This window comes from Heterodontus francisci, chromosome 15 (assembly GCF_036365525.1).
Source record: "Heterodontus francisci isolate sHetFra1 chromosome 15, sHetFra1.hap1, whole genome shotgun sequence".
NCBI lineage: Eukaryota > Metazoa > Chordata > Chondrichthyes > Heterodontiformes > Heterodontidae > Heterodontus > Heterodontus francisci.
The window spans coordinates 19,050,628-19,074,778 of record NC_090385.1 but is presented as its reverse complement, the minus strand read 5'-3'; the positions used below and the strand labels follow the sequence as shown (position 1 = coordinate 19,074,778).

Genomic DNA, 24,151 nt, shown 5'->3' with positions numbered 1-24,151 from the left:
TGGCCAATTAATTGCCATTTAAGGGTCTCCTCCGCAGTCGCTGCTTATTTTACCTGCGGCGGCTGGACGGTAAAACCGAGTGGCCGCCTTGCGGGCTGGGGGGGCAGCCCTCCTGATCGAGCACACTGTGCCCCGAGAAGGGCCACCCCCGAAGCCCCAACCACCCGCATCGCACAACATTTTTTTTTTCTCCCCTCCCCAATTGACACCCCCCCCCCCCCCACTTCCCTCACTGGGGCCTGGCCTGTTGTCCCTGGCGAGGCCACAAAAACTTACTTTGATTCCGGAGTTGTCCTTCCTCTTGCTTCTGATGGCTGGATGTAGTCCCAGCAGTGGCCACCACTCCCATTGGTGCTGCTGGGACTAAGCACTGCTGGCCTGCTGGTTTCCTGGCAGCTTCATTAGACAGGACTTCCTGCTAATTAAGGGCCCTGGGGAGTGAAAAATCCTAGTGTGGCTCCCCAGGCCCAGTGGAGATGGGTGTGTCACTAACTTTTCGGCCGGTGGGCGATTCCTCTCTCCCAACGTTAAATTATGGCTCAAGTCCCATTTGCACAATAGTGGAACTATTCAGTTAGCCCCTCAATTGGCCTGGGGCAAGTTGACCATTTTCAACCTCTCCTGCTGCTGGTAAAATAGCAGTGGGGGCAGGTAGGCGATGGGAATGGCATCCCCTGACTGCCACTCAATATTGGATCAGAGTGGCGGCAGCAGTCGGCAGGCGGATCTGGGAGGAGGCGGATCTGGAGCGATCGAGCTGAGTCTCCGCGTGCTGTGTTTCAAAGGAGGGAAAAAAAGACAGTGACATCACGGGAAATCTGTAAACTGGTTGGTAAGTGACAGATGTTAGTGCCTGTAAATAGCTTTAAAAAATCAGGGGAGAGAAAGTTCTTTTCTTTTTTTAAAAAAAACCTCAAAACCTACCTTATAAGTGATAACATTAGTACTACTAAAGTTGTTAAATTACTGTCATTTATTAATACTAGTAATTATTACTAATGTTTTAATATAGTAAGTAGTTTTTTTTAAGGAATAAAGGTCCCAAGTGTAAATAATCTCAAATTTTTGAGTAATTTAAGGGAGTAAATTAAGGTTAAGTCATGGCAGGGCAGCTTGGCAACATGTGAGGTAATGCATTTTGGAAGATCTAATACAGGTGGAAAGTATACAGTAAATGGCAGAACCCTCAGAAGTATTGACAGGCAGAGAGATCTGGGCGTACAGGTCCACAGGTCACTGAAAGTGGCAACGCAGGTGGATAAGGTAGTCGAGAAGGCATACGGCATGCTTGCCTTCATCGGTCAGGGCATAGAGTATAAAAATTGGCAAGTCATGCTGCAGCTGTACAGAATTTTAGTTAGGCCACACTTGGAATATTGCGTGCAATTCTGGTCGCCACACTACCAGAAGGACGTGGAGGCTTTGGAGAGGGTACAGAAGAGGTTTACCAGGATGTTGCCTGGTCTGGAGGGCATTAGCTATGAGGAGAGGTTGGATAAACTCTGATTGTTTTCACTGGAACAACGGAGGTGGAGGGGCGACATGATAGAGGTTTACAAAGTTATGAGCAGCATGGACAGAGTGGATAGTCAGAAGCTTTTTCCCAGGGTGGAAGAGTCAGTTACTAGGGGACATAGGTTTAAGGTGCGAGGGGCAAAGTTTAGAGGGGATGTGCGAGGCAAGTTCTTTACACAGAGGGTGGTGAGTGCCTGGAACTTGTTGCCGGGGGAGGTGGTGGAAGCAGGTACCATAGAGACGTTTAAGAGGCATCTTGACAAATACATGAATAGGATGGGAATAGAGGGATACGGACCCCGGAAGTGTACAAGGTTTTAGTTTAGGCAGGCATCAAGATCGGCGCAGGCTTGGAGGGCCGAATGGCCTGTTCCTGTGCTGTACTATTCTTTGTTCTTTGTTCTTTAAGCAGTTGATGTCGTCTACAAGGACTTCAGTAAGGCTTTTGATAAGGTCCTGCATGGGAAATTGATTAAGAAGGTAAGAGCCCATGGGATCCAGGGCAATTTAGAAAATTGGATCCAAAATTGGCTTGGTGGCAGGAGGCAGAGGGTGATGGACGAGGGTTGTTTTCGCGATTGGAAGCCTGTGCCCAGTGGTGTACTGCAGGGATCAGTGCTGGGACCTTTGCTGTTTGTAGTGTACATTAATGATTTAGATGTGAATATAAGAGGTGGGAGTCAGTTGCCAGCATTCGCCAGAGCTGGCGGGCAGCCATAAAGACAGGGCTAAATTGTGGCGAGTCGAAGAGACTTAGTAGTTGGCAGGAAAAAAGACAGAGGCGCAAGGGGAGAGCCAACTGTGCAACAGCCCCGACAAACAAATTTCTCTGCAGCACCTGTGGAAGAGCCTGTCACTCCAGAATTGGCCTTTATGGCCACTCCAGGCGCTGCTTCACAAACCACTGACCACCTCCAGGCGCGTATCCATTGTCTCTCGAGATAAGGAGGCCCAAAAAAGAAAAGAAAGAAAGGAGGTATGATCAGTAAGTTCACAGATGACATGAAAATTGGTGGTATTGCAAATAGTGAGGACGAAAGCCTTGGATTACAGGATGATATAGATGGCTGGTTAGACGGGCAGGGCAGTGGCAAATGGAATTTAATCCTGAGAAGTATGTGGTGAGGCCGCACTTGGAGTACTGTGTGCAGTTTTGGTCTCCTTACTTGAGAAAGGATGTACTGGCACTGGAGAGGATGCAGAGGAAGTTCACTAGGTTGATTCTGGAGTTGAGGGGGTTGGCTTATGAAGAGAGACTGAGTAGATTGGGATTATATTCATTGGAGTTCAGAAGAATGAGGGGGGATCTTATAGAAACATACAAAATCATGAAGGGAATAGATAAGGTACAAGTAGAGGGGATGTTTCCACTGGCAGGTGAAGCTAGGACAAGAGGGCATAGCCTCAAGATTAGAGGGAGCAGATTTAGGACTGAATTAAGAAGGAACTTCTTCACCCAGAGGGTTGTTAATCTGTGGAATTCCTTGCCCAGTGAATTAGTTGACGCTTCTTCAGTAAACGTCTTTAAAGCTAAGGTAGATATCTTTTTGAACAATAAAGGAATTAAGAGATACGGTGGGAGCGTGGGTATGTGGATCTGAGTCCACGAAAAGATCAGCCATGATCTTATTGATTGGCGGAGTAGGCTCGAGGGGCCGGACGGCCTACTCCTGCTCCTAGTTCTTATGATCTTATGATGCATTTTGGGAGGACTAACAAGGCAAGGGAATATACAGTGGATGTTAGAACCCTAAGAAGTACTGAGGGTCAGAGGGACCTTGGTGTACTTGTCTGTAGATCAATAAAAACAGCAGTACAGGTAGATAAGGTGGTTAGGAAGGCATATGAGATACTTGCCTTTATTAGCCGAGGCATAGAATATAAGAGCAGGGAGGTTATGATGGAGCTGTATAAAACGCTAGTTAGGCCACAGCTGGAGGACTGTGTATAGTTCTGGTTGCCACACTATAGGAAGGATGTGGTGCAGAGCAGATTCACCAGGATGTTGCCTGGGCTGGAGCATTTCAGCTATGAAGAGAGACTGGAGAGGCCAGGGTTGTTTTCCTTAGAACAGAGAAGGATGAAGGGGGTCTTGATTGAGGTATACAAGATTGAGGGGCATAGATAGGGTAGATAGGAAGAAACTTTTTTCCCTTAGCGGAGGTGCCAATAACCAGGGGGCATAGATTTAAGCTAATGGGCAGGAGCTTTGGAGTGGATTTGAGGAAAAAAACTTTCACCCAAAGGGTGGTTGGAATCTGGAACACACTGCCTGAAGGAGTGGCAGAGGCAGGAAGTATTTAGATGAGCATTTGAAATGCCATAGCCTGCGAGGCTCTGGGCCAAGTGCTGGAAAATGGGATTAGAATAGATGGCTGGCATGGACACGATGGGCTGAAGGGCCTATTTCTGTGCTGTATAACTCTACGACTGACTCTATTTTGCACCCCACCCATCACCAGCCTCCAGCCTGCACAGGGGTGGGAGGGTGTAAAATTCTGGCCACTGGTCATTGCACATCTTCCAGACTGGATGATCTACTGAAACAGAAGCATCAGTTATCGGAGATGCTGGACTGTCTCTGCTCTGCTGTCCCCAGCCTACAAACCTTCTGTCAGCTGTGAAACGTGGTTGTTCTCCTGGCACCCAAGAAAGCTGAGTCTCACTAAATTAAGGTGAGAATATAATCAGATGGTGAGCTGAAAGATCAAGTCAACCTATTGGCCTGCTGGCCAACACTATCATCTCCCCACTCAGTCTGCTGTTGTATCAGTGCATTAACAAGGCTGAGTCATGCATCTGATTGAAATGTTACCTGGTTGAATCACAGTTATCATCCTAGCTGAACAGATTGGTCTTGGCCATCTGGGTCAGTCCTCTGGACATCATTGAGAGAAATCCGTTTCCATTTCTCTGTCCGTATGCAGCTTCTATAGTTGCATGCTTATTAAATGGCTTCTACTATGTTGGAAATTTACATTGGGCCAGATTTTGCTGTGAAAACAATGGTGAGGCTAACAGTACTCACCATTATTTATGTACAAATCAAATAACCTCCAGCAACTGCGTATACACCGTTAAATGTGGAAATCCAGAAGTGCCCTGCTCCTCCAGAAACTGTGCGAAGACGATATTTCATCATCTGACTGGCCATTCAAATACATTGAGCACATGAAGTACCTGCACAGATGACAGATAGAAACAAAACTCACCTGAAACAGTTTGGGTATATACTTTTCAGTCTAAATATCCTTTTAATGGTGTGATAAGTGTTAACTACTGCCAAACAAACTGTCTGGCACTGAAAATTAACTTTTACAGTTGTGAAGTCTCATTCCTTCAGCTTTTAATTATTGTGAAAGATTTTTTTAACCTTTTCTTTCTGTCTCTTAATCCAATCTTTCTTTCCCCCTGTTTATTTTGCTTTCTGTACCTGATTTGACATTTGCTGTGTATTGTTGTAGCGTAGATCGCCTAAAGAAGTCTCGGGTTTTTTGTGGGGCTAAAGAATAATTCTTTTATGATATACATAGAACTATATACACTCTTCACAAGCTTGTCTAGCCAGCATACCTCATGCTGCTTCTGGCTTCTTCTCCGCCTAATACCCATGTGACTATTGCATCGTCATCATCACTACAGTGGGAGGGGTTTACGCTCAATGTCTCAAACATTAACCCTTTCAGGCCCTTATACTGCAACTTCCCCCAAGTATTTGTCCTTTTCTATCTTTTTACATATACATTCAATTCATTTTGACTTTACATACGACCCCATCTCCCCCCAAGTGTCTCTCCCTCTCAAATTCAGCCCATCAGGTGCTTTCACGACTCTCTCTGATAGTGTTCTTATCGGGTTCGGAAGATCGGTAGTCTTGCTTGAAAGTCTTTTTGGATGACATGGATGGCCTTGACCAATGTTTGTAATATCCTGTTGACTCTGGGTTTCTTGATCATCATCTGGTTCATCCAGATAATTGATTGTTGCTTCTGTGGAATAGGGGTAATGTTTCTCCTATTTCATCATCTAGTACTCTCTGCCGTGTGTACTAGATACTGGGCTGGATTCTATAGACCCACTGCTGAAATCAGCGGCAGGCAAGAAAATGGTGGCTTGCAAACTTGGGCCACATGTCGTGGGGCTGCTGCAATTCTAAACGCGGCAGCTTATTAGTTTGCCCAGGTTGGCTACTCTCTTTTTTTTTTCCCCCCCCACAAATGATGTGGAAGGGGTGGGCGAACAATGCCCGGCAATGGCGTCCGGCGCCACTGCGCAGGTACCGGCGCCATGTTTAAAGGGCTTTGAGCCCCAAATGACCACTTTAAATGTTAAAGGCAAATTGCATTCAAAAATATTAAAAATAATTTTTAGAATCTTTCCATCCCCTCTCCCACCCACCCCCACTAGCCTTACATTTAATTCCTTGCCCACTCACCCCGCCCCCCCCACCACCCCCACCCCCCCCCCCCCATGGTCTTACTTACCTTGACTACGAGACCTTCCCTTCCGCAACCACCCACCCACCCCCCCGCCCCCCCCACAAAGTTCACAAACTCTAACCCTGAACCCCTTCCCGCCATCCCCCCAACCAATCCAAAAAGTTTGGCACGCTCCCTCCTTCCCACAATGAGAAAAGTACCTCTTCCCCCTCCCCACAGGAGTCACGCCCCGTTTCCCCGGATGGGGATCCAAAGGCACATCGATGCCGGCCGCCAGGATGAAGATTTCAACCTGCTGTCTGAATCGCAGCGGTCTGCATGTTAATGAATGGTAAGTGTCCATCTGCATATTGTAATGCGGGTCCCATCATCAAGTGGCAGGCGGACCGACACAAGGCCTCGCTGCCACCGCCGCCAAGATCGGGACGGGCCCTGCTGGCGTCGAGGTGGGTGGCGGGCCTCATCCGGAGCAATCTTCATGGCCCCCCACCTCACCACTGTTCCTGACATTGAGGGCTTTATGAAATTCAGCCCACTATCTCCTGATAATTTTCATCTTTTTGGATGACAACCATTCTTGGTCTCATATTAACCTTCTCACCTTCTGTTGCTGAGGTTAAGTTTCTGGTACAAAATCTTTTGTTGTAATTGTGAACTCCCGTTTTACTTCTCTCTATCTTGGACTTTTCGGTCATCTTTGACTTCTAGCCCTGGAAGTAGTTTTCTGGGCTAAATGGGAAGTTGTCTTTTTATCTTCATCCCCATCAACAGCTCAGAAGGTGCTTGTCCACACAACAACGGAGTAGATCAATAGTTAATGTGGTTGGAAGATCTGCATTCTTCTTCAACCACACCTTTTTGGTTCTTACACCTCTTTTGGCCTCGCTGTTCAACTGAGGATATCGTGGTGAACTCGTGAGATGTTCAGACCTCCATTTTCTTGCAAATTGTGTGAAGTATTTATTTGTGAACTTGTGGTCCATTGTCTAACACGACTTCGTCGGGGATACCATGTGTCGCAAAGGTCGCCTACAAATTTCGGATAACAGATTCTGTTGTTGAATACAACCTTTTCACTTCAATCCATCGTGAGAAATAATCAATCACGATTATACAGGATTTTCTGTTGTGCTTAAATAAATCCATCCTTAGCCATTCCCAGGGTCTGATTGGAAATCAGAGGTCCCCTCTGCTGGTCTACATATTGCACATACTTGGCAGTTCAGGACCATGTTTTCTATGTCTTTGGATATTCCTAGCTGCCACACTGATGACTGAGCCCGTGCTGTACGCTTTGAGACAGAGAGGGAGGAGCGCAGCCCGAGGAGTGGGAGCAGACATCAGAGTGATGTCACATTTAACAGTGAGAGCAGGGAAACAGAAAGCAGCTGGGGTGAGTATTCAGGTAAGCTTTTAATTTTAAATTGAAATCAAATATAGAGTAAGACTTGATCAATTTATAAGTATATAAACTAAAGCGATTAAAGAACTAAAGACGTGTGGGAAATTTTAAAAAACAAATTAAAATCTAATTAAATAAAATATAGATGCAGGGCCAGGCGATGTGTTGTACCTGCATGATGTGGGAGCTGGTGGACCTCATTGTGGTTCCTAGTGACCACATCTGTAGCAAGTGTTGGTTGCTCGAGGAACTCCAGCTCAGAGCTGGAGTCTCAGCTTCGGACACTGCGACACATCAAGGAGGGGGAGAGTTACCTGGACGCTATGTTTCAGGAGACTGTCGCACCCCTTAGATTAACTAACTTGAATTCGGCCAGTGGTCAGGGACAGGAGGGTGTGACTGAGTGAGGCAGGTAGAGGGATCCAGGAGGTAGTGTTGCAGGAGCCTCCGCCTTTGTCCTTGTCCAACGGGTTTGAGATTCTTGCTCCCTGTGTGGACGAGAGCAGGGACTATAGGGAGGATGAGCAAACTGACAATAGCACCGTGGTACAGGGAGCCATTCAAGTGGGGGAAGAAAAGAGAAATGTAGTCATAATTGGGCATAGTATAGTTAGGGGCATAGACACTGTTCTCTGTGGCCAGTATCGAGAGTCCCGAAGGCTATGTTGCCTACCTGGTGCCGGGGTTCAGGATATCTCATCTGGGCTGCAGAGGAACTTGGACTGGGAGGGGAAAGATCCAGTTGTCGTGGTCCACGTAGGTACCAATGATCTAGGGAGAACAAGGATAGAGGTTCTGCTGAGGGAATATGAGCAACTAGGGGCTAAATTAAAAAGCAGAACCAAAAAGGTGGTAATCTCTGGATTACTACCTGAGTCATGTGCAAATTGGCACAGGGTCAATAAGATTAAAGAGGTAAATACGTTGCTCAAAGATTGGTGTGGGAGAAATGGGTTTGAATTCGTGGGACATTGACACCAGTACTGGGGAAGGAGAGAGCCGTTCCGATGGAACGGGCTCCACCTAAATCATGCTGGGACCAGAGTCCTGGCGAATCGCATAACTAGGGCTGTAGATAGGGCTTTAAACTAAATAGTCGGGGGGGAGGGTTCAGTTGCATGGAAAATTAGGAAAAGTTAAAGGAGAAGGTAGGAATGCAGGTTAATGATGAGGCTGATTGTTACCGGAAAATAAAAAGAAGGGACAGAATGTGTGAACGTCATATTGCACCAAGAAATCATACAAGAGTAGGGAAATTTGATAATAGAACAAACTTAAAGGCTTTGAATCTGAATGCATGAAGCATTCGGAATAAAATAAATGAGTTAACAGCACAAATACAGACGAATGAGTATGATTTAGTGGCAATTACTGAGACGTGGTTGCCAGGAAATTGGGAATTGAATATCCAAAGGGACTCAGTATTTTGGAAGGATAGGCAGGAAGGAAAAGGAGTTAGTGCAGCTTTGTTAGTAAAGAAAGAGATCAGTGCTGTAGTGAGAAATGATATAGGCACTGGAGATCAAGACGTAGAAACAGTCTGGGTAGAGATAAGAAGTAGCAAGGAAAAGACGTCCCTGGTGGGAATAATCGATAGGCGCCCAAACAGTAGTTCCGCAGTGGGGCACAGTATAAACCAGGAAATACTGGGGGCTTGTAAGAAGGGAACGGCAATAATCATGGGTGATTTTAATATGCATATAGACTGGATTAATCAAATTGGCAAGGGTAGCCTCGAGGGAGAGTTCATTGAATGATTTGTTTTTTGGAGCAATATGTTGAGGAACCAACCAGGGAGCAGGCTATTCTAGATTTGGTAGTGTGTAATGAGGTGGGATTGTTTAATGATCTCATAGTTAAGGATCCTCTAGGGAAGAGTAATCATAGCATGCTAGAATTTCAAATTCAGTTTGAGGGTGAGAAACTGGAGTCCCACACTAGCATTCTGGAGTTAAACAAAGGAAGTTACATAGGCATGAGGACAGATTTGGCCCTAGTGGACTGGGCAGGAAGACTAAAAGGTAGGACAGTTGATGAGCAGTGGCAGATGTTTAAGGAGATATTCAATTCCTCCCAACTAAAATATATTCCAGAGAGGAAGAAAGATTCTAAGAGGGGGAAAAACATCCATGGCTAAGTAAGGAAGTTAAGGATAGCATAAAGCCAAAAACTACGGCATATCATATTGCAAAGGCCAGTGGCAGGCTGGAAGATTGGGAAACTTTAAAAGATCAACAAAGGGTTACTAAAAAAGTAATAAAAATAGCAAAGGTAAATTATGAAAGAAAACTAGCGCATGATATAAAAACAGATAGCAAAAGCTTCTATAAGTATATAAAAGGGAAGAGAGTAGCTAAAGTGAATGTTGGTCCCTTGGAGGATGAGACTGGGAGTTAAGAGGGGAACACAGAAATGGCGGAGACACTAAATCAGTATTTTACCTCAGTTTTCACGGTGGAGGACACTAGTACCATCCCAATAGTAACAGGAAATGGAGAGGTTATAGAAGGGGAGGAACTTAGAACAATCAGCATCACTAGGGGAAAAAGTACTGAGCAAACTATTGGGATTGAAGGCAGACAAGTCCCTCGGGCCTAATGGCCTATAACCTAGGGTCTTAAAGGAAGTGGCAGTGGAGATAGTGGATCCATTGGTTATAATATTCCAAAATTCCCCGGATGTGGGAAAGGTTCCATTGGATTGGAAAAAAGCTAACAAAACACTCTTATTCAAAAAGTAAGGGAAGCAGAAAGTAGGAAACTATAGACCAGTTTGTTTAACATCTGTCGTTGGGAAATTGTTCGAATCCATTATTAAGAAAGTAATAACAGGACATTTAGAAAGTCAAAACGCAATCCATCAGAGTCAGCATGGTTTTGTGAAGGGTAAATCATGTTTGACTAATTTGCTAGAGTTCTTCGAAGCTGTAACAAGCAACGTGGATAATTGGGATCCTGTAAATGTAGTATATCTGGACTTCCAGAAGGCATTTGATAAGATGCTGCACAATAGGTTAATACACAGGGTAAGATCACATGGGGTTAGGGGCAATTTTTTGGCTTGGAGGATTGGCTAATCAACAGAAAACAGTCGGGATAAATGGGTCTTTTTATGGCTGGCAAGATGTAACTAGTGGGGTGCCACAGGCTTTGGTCCTCGGGCCCCAACTATTTACAATCTATATTAATGACTTGGATGCAGGGATAGAAGGTACTATAGCCAAATTTGCAGATGACACTAAAATAGGTGGGATAGTAAGTTGCAATAAAGAAATAAGAAATTTACAAACGGATATGGATAGGTTAGGTGAATGGGCCAAAATTTGGCAGACGGAATTTAACGTGGATAAGTGTGAGGTTATCCATTTTGGTCGGAAGAATAGAAAGGCAAATTATTATCTAAATGGAGAGAAACTTCAGAGTGCTTCGGTGCAGAGGGATCTGGGTGTCCTCTTGCATGATTTGCTGAAAACTAGTATGCAGGTACAGCAGGTAATAAGGAAGGCAAATGGAATTTTGGCATTTATTGCTAAAGGAATAGAGTATAAAAGTAGGGAAATGTTGCTGCAACTGTACAAGGCATTAGTGAGACTGCACCTGGAGTATTGCTTACAGTTTTGGTCCCTTTACTTGAGGAGGGATGTAGTTGCATTGGAGGCAGTTCAGAGGAGGTTCACTAGATTGATTCCAGAGATGAGGTGTTTGTCTTATGAAGAGAGATTGAGCAGTTTAGGCCTTTACTCTCTCGAGTTTAGAAGAATGAGAGGAGATCTAATTGAGGTATATAAGATGATTAAGGGGATTGACAAAGGAGACGTAGAGAGGATGTTTCCTCTTGTGGGGCAATCTAGAACGAGAGGTCATAGTTTTAGGATAAAGGGTAGCAGATTTAAAACAGAGATGAGGAAAAATTACTTCTCTCAAAGGGTCGTGGAATTCACTACCCCAAAGTGCGATGGATGCCATGATATTGAGTAAATTTAAGGAGGAGATAGACAGATTTTTAATTAGAAATGGGTTGAAGGGTTATGGAGAACTGGCAGGAAAGTGGAGTTGAGGCTGAGATGAGATCAGCCATGATCGTATTGAATGGCGGAGCAGGCTCGAGGGGCTGAATTGCCTACTCCTGCTTTTAGTTCTTATGTTTATATGGCCCTGATATAGACGTTCCGAGATATCTGATCTGAGTGAAGTTGGAATGACTAGTCTCATTATACACCAGCAGATTGTCGATGATTGAAGTTTTTTCTGAATTTGTAGAAAGTTTTCATGATCTTACAACTATGGCTTTCTTGAGGCCAACCCTATCTGCAGTATTGATGTATATGAGTACATTCTTCTTCCTGTTTTTGGACGTGACAAATTTCTTGCGGTTTTTGTATACTTTCAGGCCACTGTTGTGCAATATATCTCATCTACAAAGTTCACGTCCTATTGAGTTGGATGATCTCCCCGCCCCCCCCGTACCTCTTGATAGCGCATCAGTGGAAGTTTGCATATATGAACATATATGGTCTCATACGTATAGTCTGCTTGAAGACTTCATCCAATGTTGAGTAGATTTGGATCTAAGCGTGCTTTCCTGCTTAACAGGGAAAATTCTTGGTTTTTTTAAACATATAGGGTTTCCATAATCCTATATATTGGTAAAAACAAGAAATGCTCGAACCACTGAGTGGTTCCAGCATTTCTTGTTTTTATTTCAGATTTCCAGCATCTGCAGTATTTTGCCTATATATTGGAGAGTTGCTTGAAGCCTGCCCTTCACCTTCAGTTGGATCCCTCCTGGACCATGCAACTGTGTGTCTGCTGGTTGTAAGCAATATCTCATCAGCCATGGGCATGGCTCTTGGTCAGACAGAACTGTGACACTTGCATCTGTGTCCAATTTGAAATTAGTAATATGTCCACTGAGAGAAGAGGTCTTGTTCTGGCACATCTTTCTGAAATGGCCTGTCTTTTTTTTCAATTAAAGCATCCTGCTTTATTAGCAGGACAGTGATCATGTCTGTGGGTGTTTCCCAATGTCTTGCACCCTCTCACCTGTGTGTACCTTCTTATCCAGAGATAGCTTTACCATACTGGGCTTCAGGAACTGAACAGTCATTATTGGATTTGTCTGACCCAAGGAGTCTCTTCAGGCCTCAGAGTAGCTCTTTTTGTCTTCAGACTTCTGACTGTTGCACCATCTGAATCGCTTTCTTGTGTGAGGTTATCTTTGGACTGCAAGAGGTCTGACAAGCTTATTGTAACACTGTCAACAAGAAAATGGTCTATTTTCTAGTGTTTAGAAATAATCATGGAGTACAGTTTTATGCTCTAAACTGGTGTAAACATTTGCATAATCCTTGCAAGAGTCTGTTTTAAGTTTATTGTATGTTGTACGGTTAATTTTTGTATACTCAAATTTTTATTGTTGTAGTTACTGTCTGCGTGTTTCTACCGTTCGTTTCTTTCAGATGTCATCACACCATACAACATGGCTAGATACGAAAGCCAAACTTGCTCCTAGACTTGTCAATGTCATTCAGTAACCAGGGATTTGGCACAGCTCCAATCAGAAACTCACTGCACTCCTTGTTTTTAAGCTGTTTTTTTATATCTGGGGAAAAGAAATGCCATAACTGTAATGTGCTGTCTAAAACATTTTAGTAAAACTTTCCCTTCTCCTTTCCCCTTTTCCATATCCTTCAACCCCTGGCCTTCCGCACTATCTCAGAAGGGTCACACTCGTAGTGCAAGATGGACCATGGTTGAAAACAGTAGGAGAGAAGATACAGTAACTATGGGGGGGTGAGGGGGGGGACTGATAAAGAACTAGTTGATCAGGTGATACCAAGCTTTGGCATTAACAAACCTGTACATTAAGTGGAAATGAAAACTTTAAAAGTAAATAATTCAACAATTTTAAGGCACTGGAGAAAATAGTTCATTTCCTAATCTTGTGTGTTCAAAATGATGAGGGGTTTTGACAGAGGAAATGAGGAGAAACTGTTTCCACTGGCAGGAGGGTCAGTAATCAGAGGACAGAAATTTAAAATGATTGGCAAAAGAACCACAGGAAAGGTGAGAATTATTTTTTATGTAGTGAGTTCGTGTTCTGGATTGCACTGCCTGAAAGGCTGGTGGAAGCAAATTCAATCGTAACTTGTAAAAGAGAGTTGGATATATTTCTAAAAAGGAAAAGTTTGCAAGGTTGTGGAGAAGAAATAGAACTAATTGAATAACTTTTTTTCAAAGAGCTGGCATAGGCACGGTGGGCCAAACAGCCCACTTCTGTGCTGTATGATTCTGATTCTATAACATAAGCAAGGGCAGCATCTTAGCAAAATGCAAACTATGCCTCATTGACTTAGTAACATTGATTTCCCTAATGGAAGCTCTTTGTGGGGAGCCAGAAGCACTCACTGGAAAATTCTGGGTGCTTTGACTCCAATTATGAGATGGAAATTTGTGGGGAACACTCATGCGATTTCCTGGTTTGTGATTCTGGTGTGAAGGTTCCCCACCAGAAACAAACATTTCAGAAAATTGGACATGTGTGTTGTTACTTTGTGCACAAGTTATGAATGGTGTTCATTTGACATGCATGCAACATCTAAGATCATCGACCAGCAATGTCCATGTATATTGTAACCTTTTTCACTTTTTAGTCTAATTTCTCAAACGGTTAACTTTTTTTGGTCTGTTCAAGCCTACATTTGGTTTAGTACTGTAACCCATTTCATCATCTGTCTCTCATCACAAAATAGAAATACTAAAATTGCTTTTAGTGTTTGAATACTCTACACAGCCTTTTTTTTTGTACTAAATGTACATTCTGTTTCTTTAGCTGGTGGCATCGATCGTATTCATCAGTTTTGGTGTATTGGCATCTTTCTGTTGTGCCATTGTTGATGGTGTATTTGCTGCCAGACACATTGTGAGTATAACTCCCTTCTATCAATGTTGTTTTGCCAAAGAAATTCAATGTTACGTGGTAGTGTTTTGTTTTCATATAACTCCATATATTAAGGCACTCAAACTATCTTTATCTTTTAGTGACTTTTAGATACTTGGCTCTCGATAATCCTAATATAAATTCAAAGGGATTACCCCCAGTAAAATAATTTGCATGTAAATTTTGGAATTTGCTTGGTTACTTGAGAGTCTGGTTCAGTCCTTGGTAGAAGTGATGCATGTAATTTATAGATGAGATGGAGATAAATGTTGGAAATCAAGAACTCTAAGGTAAATTCTCGATGGTTGTATCTTGCCTTTTGCATGTTCTGTAATTTTATTTGTGAGTCCTACAAGAGGCCGACAAAGTTCTGCATTCATGAATCTATTGTATAGACGCACACTGTTTTCTGTTATTTTATTCAGAGAATCTCTGAACAGTTTGTCTGTCTTCCCAGCATACCGTGGATCTCTTCACTCATACATTGCCTAACAATCACACGCACCTGCTTAGTTGCTTCAGTATAAAGACGTGCTCTTTCTCCGCTATTTACTGTGGACCAATATTAATTATCCTGCAACTGTATTCAAGGTTGCAGGTTAATTAATAAACAAGTCAATGGAGGGATATGTTGGCTTTCAAATTTTTAGCAGTAATGCAGAGATCCCACTCCAGCATCACCAATTTGAATCCCAGCTTCCGCTCAATTCAAGGCCAGCCATCATCATTGGACAGCAGGCTATTCAGTGGATACATCCAGCTTTGGATTAAGAGGAATGGAAAAGCTGAATACTGTTGTCTGATGAAACTTCAAGATTGACCAGTATTCATGGGGATAGGATTTCATAAAAATGGCAACACTAATGCAGGCCATTCGTCCCAACCAATTTGTGTTGGTATTTATCCTCCACATGAGCAGTACATTGCAGCATAATCCCATATTCCTGCTCTGTTCCCACTTCCCTTTTATCCCCTACTTAAAAGTTTCTATGACCTCTGCTTCAATCACTAACTCTGGTAGTGCCTCACAACCCGATGTATAAACAAAAGTTTCTCTTGCTCACTGTCCTAAAACACTTGCATTTAATCTTCTATCTTTTTTGTTTCCAGAGTCTAGACTCTTCAATCACTGCAAAGTTAATTTCTATCTATTCTGATGCCACCCTCACACTTCATAGTTTTAAACCCTTCTATCAAATTGCCCCACAATTTCCTTTTCGTTGTACTGGAAATGAACCCAATTTTTTGAATCTTCATATTTGTAATTCTCCATGCCAGGCAGCAACCTATTGTATCAGGATTGCATCCTCTCTATTACCTCAACATCCTTCCTATACGTTACTCTAACTGAGGTCTTGCTAAAGTTTGGTATAGATTCACCATTACATCTGCACTTTTACATTCTAAACTTCTTGCCCTTTAACCAGTATTCCATTAACCTTATGGCCTTATCAATTGAAGTGCTGCATTTAGTGTCTTGTGAATCTGAGCCACCAAATCCTTCTCCTCTTGGACATCACCCAGCTTTTTCCCCATTCAAAGTATTATAGTTTTAAGTTTTTTTTTTAAACCACAGCGTACCACCTGACATTTATTGATATTGAATTTGATCTGCCCCCTTTTTTGCCCATTTCATCATATCCAAATTCCTTTGCAGTTTCCTTTGGTCCTAAGAATTATTTCCTTTTGCCTCCTAGTTTGGTATTGTCTGCAGATTTGGGAATGCACAAGTCAGGAGTGTGACGGAATTCTCTCCCCTTGCCTGGATTGGTGAAGCTCCAACACCATCCTGGACAAAGCAGCCTGTTTTGATCAGTACCCCATCCACTACCTTAAACATTCATTCCCTCGACACTGATGCACTGTGGCTGCAGTGTGTACCATCTACAAGATGCCCTGCAGCATCTTCCAAACCTGCAACCTCTACCAACTAGAAGAATACGGGCAGCAGGTGCATGGGAACACCACCACCACCGCTTGTAAGTTCCACTCCAAGTCACACAGCACCTTGACATGGAAATCTATTGCTATTTCTTCACTGTCAGTGGGTCAGAATCCTGGAGCTCACCCCCTAACAGCAGTGTGGGTGAACCTACACCCCACAGACCGCAACGGTTCAAGAAGGCGGCTCACCACCTTCTCAAGGGCAATTACGGATGGGCAGTAAATACTGGCTTTGCCAGCGATGCCCACTTTCCATGAAGAAATAAAAAATGACTGCTGCACAAGTCCAAACCACTCTGAAAAACTGTCCTTAACTCTTACTCCGTTTTCTCCCTTCTAACCAGTATTTAATACAATTTGCTAATCTCCTCTAATTCCATACCCTTTAATCTTCTCCAATAGTCTCCTTGGTTAAAAAGCTTGCTGAAAGTCTAAGTATGTCCCGAAGCCTTGAAGCATGGTGACCCTGTCCTGTATACCAAGGTCCATGAGTTTTTCACGGCCTGCTGGGAACAGGGCAGGATTCCACGGGATCTTCGTGATGCCATTATCATTTTGTACAAAAACAAAGGAAAAAAATCAGACTGCTCCAACTACCGTGGGGTTTCACCCTCCTTTCTGTTGCTGGGAAGATCCTGGCTAGAATACTTCTGAACAGGCTTGTGCCTACCATTGCGGAAGAAAACCTCCCAGAAAGCCAGTGTGGTTTCAGAGCAAACAGAGGCACCACAGACATGGTATTTGCACTCAGACAATTACAAGAAAAGTGTCGTTAGCAAAACAAAGGTCTTTACGTCACTTTTGTAGACCTCACCAAGGCATTCGACACTGTGAGTAGAGATGGACTTTGGAAAATCCTTGAAAAACTTGGATGCCCACCCAGGTTCCTGGCCATGGTGAAGCAGTTTCATGACAATCAGTACAGACAAGTCAAGCAAAACAGTGACCTCTCAAGTCCCTCTGTATCTCCAATGGTGTGAAGCAGGGATGTGAGCTGGCCATGACCCTATTCGCCATCTTATTCAGCATGATGCTGCAGAGGGCAACAGAAGACCTTAAGGAGGGAGTTTACGTTCGCTTCCGGACTGATGGAGGCCTTTTCAGCCTCAGACGTCTTCAGGCTCACACAAAGACACAAGAAAAACTCATCGTGAACTACTTTTCGCCAATGACTGACTGTGCTCTCCTGGCCCACAGTCAGCCAGATCTGCAATGTATAACGATACATTTTTCCGATGTGTCACAACTCTTCCGACTAAAAATCAGTTTAAAGAAAACTGAAATCCTGCATCAGCCTGCACCCCAAGAAGAATATAAACCATCAAGCATTATCATCGAGGGAACCAAGCTGAATGCCGTCAAGCAATTTAATTATTTGGGGAACATCATCTCATTTGATGCCACCATAGGCAAGGAAGTGGAGAATAGGCTCTCGAAAGCAAACAGTACATTCGGCAGACTGTACAAACGTGTGTGGAGCAACCAAAGCCTCCGAGCACAGACTCCGTGTACAAAACCATAGTCCTCACCACCCTTCACCTATGGCACCTAGTCATGGGTCCTATACTGCCGTCATGTATGCTTTCTAGAACACTTCCATTATCGCTGCTTCTGTAACATCCTCAAGATCCACTGGCAGGACCACATCTCAAACATTGAAGTCCTGCACACGGGCCTCATCACCAGCTTTGAGGCCATCCTCCTGCAAAGCCAACTGCGTTAGGTGGGTCACGTTGCCTGGATGGATGACAGTCGCCTGCCCAAGATCGTGTTGTGTGGAGAGCTGACCACTGGTAAAGGGAACAGAGGGGCCCCATGCAAACGTTTTAAGGACTCCCTGAAGAAGTCCCTCTCTGTGTGCTATATCACCAGTGGGAAGCACAGGCCATAGATCGTGATGCTTGGAGATGCTACATCAGGAGAGCTACAGACACCTTTTGAGACTGAGCGAAGAACCAACATGAAAGAGAAAAGAAGGAGAAGGATCGATCCAATTGCCCCCAGCAGTGACTACACCTTCACTTGTACCTGCTGTGGGAGAATCTGCTGGTCACTGATAGGCCTGACTAGTCACCAGCAGGCCTGCAATCGATGAGTGCAACCTTCCCAAAATCTTCCTCCACAAAGAAATGCCAAGAGATCACATCCACTGCATTTCCTCCACCACCCACCTACCATATCTGTCACCTCATCAAAGCATTCTGATTGTTGACTGTGATCTTGCCATCTGAAATCCATGTGGGCTGCTTGAAGTACTCCCATCCATGAAATATAATTCCTTGGGTCTGTGTCCTTTTTTCCCCAGTTGTCCTCAGGATCCATGGACATCTCCCATCAGGTCCCAGCACTTTGTCCTCCTTTCAGATTAACTGGCTTCTTTAATGCTTTCCTGTTCAGTTATTATAACTCTCACCTTGCTTTTAGTCAATTCAAGATTTACCTTCTCATAATCTTGTTCTTCTGGAAACATAAACAAAATACTTGTTTATTTCCATTTATCCTCTAGAAACTCATAATCTTCTCTCAGGGGTCCCACCTCACACTTAACAATTCTCTTTTTATTGACATTGAACTCCTCTTGCTATTTGCTTTGGCTCAGGGAAAGCACTATTGCCTTTGAGTCAGAAGGATCATGGCTTCAAGCTTGACCCTATAGACGTGAGCGCACAATAGAACCATAGAAAAATTATGGCACTCCAAGGTCTCTCACTTCTTCTACCCCTCTCAATATCCTCCCGTTTATTGTGTATTCCCTCGCTTTATTTGCCCTTCCCAAATGCATTACCTCACACTTAGCTGGATTGAATTCCATTTGCCACTTTTCCGCCCACTCAACCAAACCATTGATATCTTTCTGGAGTCTATGGCTATCCTCTTCACTCTCAACTACACGGCCAATTTTTGTGTCATCAGCAAATTTCCCAATCATGCCTCCCATATTTAAGTACAAATCACTTAACAGCAAGGGACCCAACACTGAGCCCTGTGGAACACCACTGGAAACAGCTTTCCATTCACAGAAACATCTGTTGACTACTATCCTTTATTTCCTGGCCCTGAGCCAATTCTGGATCCAACCTGCCACATTCCCCTGTATCCCATGGGCTTTCATTTTACTTACCAGACTGCCATGTGGGACCTTGTCAAATGCCTTACTAAAATCCATGCAGACCAAATCCACTGCACTACCCTCGTCAATCCTCCTTGTTACTTCCTCAAAAAACTCAATTAGTTAGTAATATGTGACCTTCCCTTAATAAATCAATACAGACCATCCCTGATTAATCTGTGCCTTTCTAAGTGGCAGTTCATCCTGTCCCTCAGAATAGATTCTAACAATTTACCCACCACCGAGGTCAGACAGACTGGCCTATAATTATTTGGCTTATCCCTCGCACCTTTTTAAACAATGGTACAACATTCATAGACCTCCAATCGTCTGGTACCTCTCCTGTATCTAATGAGGATTTGAAGATGATCTTCAGCATTTCTGCTATTTCCTCCCTAGCTTCATTTAACAACCTGGGATGCAATCTATCCAGCTCTGGTGATTTATCCACTTTCAGGGATGTCAGGCCCTCAAGCACTTCCTCTCTCATTATGCTTATCTTATCTAATATTTCACACTCCTCCTCTTTTTAACTACAATGTCTACATCAACCCTCTCCTTTGTGAAAACAGACACAATAACTCATTAAGAACCCTGCCCACATTTTCTGCATCCACGCACAAGTTCCCTTGTACATCTCCTGATGGGCACTACCCTTTCCTTAGTTATCCTCTTGCACTTAATGTACTGATAAGACATCTTCGGGTTTTCCTTGATTTTTACCTGCCAATAATTTTTCATTTCCTCTCTGTGCTTTTCTAATTTCTTTTTTAACTTCACTTTCTATGCTCCTCTAGGCTTTCTAAAGTAATAAGATTATTATGATTGTCATAAACTTTCTTTTTCTGCTTTAACTTACCCTGTAAGCTTCTAGATTTGGCAGTACCACCCTTTATCTTTGTGGGACATGCCTACACTGTGCCTGTAGAATCTTGCTTTTGAATGCCTCCAGTTTGCCACTGACTTTCCTTCAAGTAGATGTATCCAGTCCACTTTCACCAGGTCACTCATAAATTTGCCTACATTTTTGTTCTTCTACCTCCCTCTCACTATTTGGGGGTCTATAGTACACTCCTAGTTGTGTGGCTGCCCCTTTTTATTTCTGAGCTCCACCCATATGGCCTCATTTGTTGATTCATTTCGCATATCATCCCTCCTCAAAGCTGTTATTGATTCATTAACTAATAATGCTACACCCCCTCCTTTTTTATCTCCGTCTCCATCCTGCCTGAAAACTCGATATGCAGGGATGTTGAGTTGCCATTCTTTCCCCTCCTTAAGCCAAGTTTCCGTTATAGCAACGATATCATGTTGCCATGTGTCTATCTGTGCCCTCAGCTCATCAGCTTTATTTACTATACTCCATGCATTTAAATAAATACCCTTTAACACTGCCAAATTCCTGTGTTACACACTTTTTAACCTTTTGCTTCTTCTGTCTTTCAGAGTCACTCGCTAATTTTCTGCCTCCTGTTCCCTGCCCTGAAATTGTCCTATCTAAGACTGCGCTCAGGTTCCCATCCCCTTGCCAAGCTAGTTTAAACTATCCCCAACAGCACTAGTAAACCTTCCCACAAGGATATGTGTCCCAGTCCTGTTCAGGTGCAGACCGTCTGGATTGTACAGGTCCCATCTTCCCCCAGAACCGGTGCCAATGCCCCAGAAATCTGAAGCCCTGTCTCCTGCACTATCTCTCTAGCCATGCATTCATCTGATGTATTTTCCTATTTCTATACTCACTGGTACATGGCCTTGAGAGTGTTCTGGAGATTACTACCTTTTGAGGCCCTGCTTGCTAATCTCGTTCCTAACTCGCTAAATGCAGCCTGCAGGACCTCATCCCTCTCTCTTCCTATATAGTTGGTACCAATGTGGACCACGACCTCTGGCTGTGCACTCTCGCCCTCCAGAACGCCCTGTAGCCGCTCGGTGATATCCATGACCCTTGCACCAGGGAGGCAACATACCATCCTGGAATCACGTCTGCAACCACAGAAACACCTATCTGTTCCCCTAACTATAGAATTCCCTATCGCGATTGCTCTCTTGTCCTTTCTCCTCCCTCCCTGCACAGCTCAGCCACCTATGGTGCTCTGGTCATGAATCTCGCTGCACTCTCCAGAGGAACCCTCTCTCCCATTGGTACTCAGAACTGAATACTGGTTAGAAAGTGGGATGCCCTCTGGGGACTCCTTGACCTTCTGGCAGCCACCCAGTCAGTCCCTTTCTGCCTGTGTTCTCTTAAGCTTCTGGGTGACTACCTCCTGAAACATGCTATCCACATAGTTCTCTGCCTTGTGGATGCACCACAGTGACTCCAGCCGCCGCTCGAGTTCCGAAACCCGGAACTCGAGCTTCTGCAATCAGTGACACTTCCTGCAGGTGTGTTTGTCAAGGACACATGGTGCATCCATGACTTCCCACATGCCACGGGAGGCACATTCCACTTGGTCAAGCTGCCCTGCCATTAATTAGCTTTACAACTAACTATTGCTAATGTAATAAGTGGAATAACTTACCAGTTACTTGCCAATCAGCTTGCCTGTCCTGTGGAGGCTGAAAATGCAGAGAAGAAAAGAAAGAGACCAACGAGCACCTCCTTCCCCTAGTCAGTGAAATCCCTCCCACACAACTCACAGCCTCACACTCTGTTCAAACAGCACTATTCTAAGTAGTAATTATTAATAAATTACACTAATTAAAACAAAACCTTTGTAGTACTCACCTAGGCTGATACTTCAGTGCAGTACTGAGGGAGTGCCGCACTGGCAAAGATACCATCTTTCGGATGAGACGTTAAACTGATTCCTCGGCACGAGTTGAAGAGGAGGGAGGAGTTCTCCCTGATGTTTTAACTAGCATTTTTCCCTCAAACAAAATCACTCGAATAGATTATCTGGCTGTTATCGCATTGCTATTTGTGGGATCTTGCTGTGCGAAAATTGGCTGGTGCATTTCCCTCCAGTATAACAGTGACTACATGTCAAAAGTTCTTTATTGGCTGTAAAGCACTTGGGAGCATTGACGTTGTGAAAGGTGCTATATAAACATAGGTTCTTTTCTTTCCTTCAGATGCTATCTTGTTGCTCATAATTAGACTGGTCACTGCCTCATCCCTTGTTGGCATACAAATATACTGCTTGAGAAGGGAGTCCTGCACACAGATTAGGACTAGAATTCTTTTTGCTCCCTCCTAAAATCTCCTAAAACAATAATTGTTTTAGTCTTTCCCACTTATCACCCTGAATGGTCTATAGATTTCTCCCATTTCCCTCCCTCAATAAGGGATTCTGTAATATCATCACACATGTAATAATTCTACCTAACAATGTTAATATATCAGAGTGGACTACAGTAGAGAACCTAAAAAAATGGAGAATGATGCTTAAATGTATACAGAAAATACTGGAAATACTCAGGTCGGGCAGCAGCTGTTTAGAGATACAGCACTGAAACAGGCCCTTCGGCCCACCGAGTCTGTGCCGACCATCAACCACCCATTTATACTAATCCTACACTAATCCCATATTCCTACCACATCCCCACCTGTCCCTACATTTCCCTACCATCTACCTATACTAGGGGCAATTTATAATGGCCAATTTACCTGCCAACCTGCAAGTCTTTTGGCTTGTGGGAGGAAACCGGAGCACCCGGAGAAAAACCATGCAGACACAGGGAGAACTTGCAAACTCCACACAGGCAGTACCCAGAATTGAAGTGATGAACAGAGCTGACGTTTCAGGTTGATGGCATTTTGTCAGAACTGGAAGATGTGAAGAGTTTTAACAGATTTTGAGTAAGTACAGAAACAGGAAAAGTGAGGAGGGATCCGCAAAAGGGAAGGTCTGTGATAGAGTGGAAGGAAGGAGAGATTAAATGAAAGGGGCAAGACAAAAGGGGTGGTAATGGGACAAATAAGGAAATGAAAGGTGAGTCTAGAGGAACTGTAAATGGCAACAACAGAATCATTACCAACAGCTGCTGTCCGAAAAAATGGTAGCAGTGGTTATGATCTGAAATTGTTGACCTCCATGTTGATCCTGGAAGGCTGTAAGGAGCCTAATTGAAAATTGAGATCCTGTTCTTTGAGCTTATGTTGAGCTTCATTGGAACACTGTCGGAGGTCAAAGCCGGAATGGGATAGAGAATTAAAATGTGAAGCATCTGAAAGCTCAGGGTCATGTTTACGGACTGCATGGAGTTGTTCAGCAAAGTGAAAACCCAGTTTGTGTTTTGGTTTCCCCAATGTAGAGGAGATGGCATCGTGAGCAACAGTATGCTAAATTGAAAAAAAGTGCACGTGAAACAGGGAAGGATTGTTTGTGACTCTGGAGGAAGTGAAACCATAGAAGGCCATTCTGTCCATCATGTCTGTGCTAGCTGAAAAGGAGCTATCCAGCCTAATCCCACTTTCCAGCTCTTGGTCCATAACTTTGCAGGATACAGCATTTCAAGTGCATATCCAAATACTTTTTAACTGCAATGAGGTTTTCTGCCTCTGCCACCCTTTTCAGACAGTGTATTCCAGACCCCCACCACCCTCTGGGTGAAAACATTTCTCCTCAACTGTCCTCTATTCTTTCTACCAATTACTTTCAATCTATGCCTCTGGTTATTGACATCTCTGCTAAGGGAAATATGTCCTTCCTATCCAGGCCCCTCATAATTTTATACACCTCAATTAAATTTCCCCTCGGCCTCATCTGTTCCAAAGAAAACAACCCCAGCCTATAAAACTTTCCTCATTGGTAAAATTTTCCAGTCCTAGCAACATCCTTGTAAATCTCCACTGAACCCTCC

The 24,151-nt window shown here is 43.8% G+C and overlaps 2 protein-coding genes across 3 annotated transcripts in view; one reads left to right on the top strand and one right to left on the bottom strand.

The window, feature by feature from the left end:
• zbtb33 (zinc finger and BTB domain containing 33) overlaps positions 1–24,151 on the bottom strand; it is a 156,223-nt gene that overhangs the window by 5,735 nt on the left and 126,337 nt on the right. Inside the window, exon 3 of one of the 2 annotated variants that reach the window (XR_010976430.1) lies at positions 4,544–4,695. The exons of the other annotated variant lie outside the window; for it this stretch is intronic. The gene's annotated coding sequence lies outside the window, so the exon portion shown is untranslated. The remainder of the gene's footprint in view (positions 1–4,543; positions 4,696–24,151) is intronic. 2 annotated transcript variants of the gene reach the window in all.
• Positions 1–24,151, top strand: part of tmem255a (transmembrane protein 255A) — a 101,596-nt gene that overhangs the window by 7,733 nt on the left and 69,712 nt on the right. Inside the window, exon 4 of the mRNA XM_068047202.1 lies at positions 14,188–14,277. Coding sequence (XP_067903303.1) covers positions 14,188–14,277 — 90 coding nt within the window. The remainder of the gene's footprint in view (positions 1–14,187; positions 14,278–24,151) is intronic.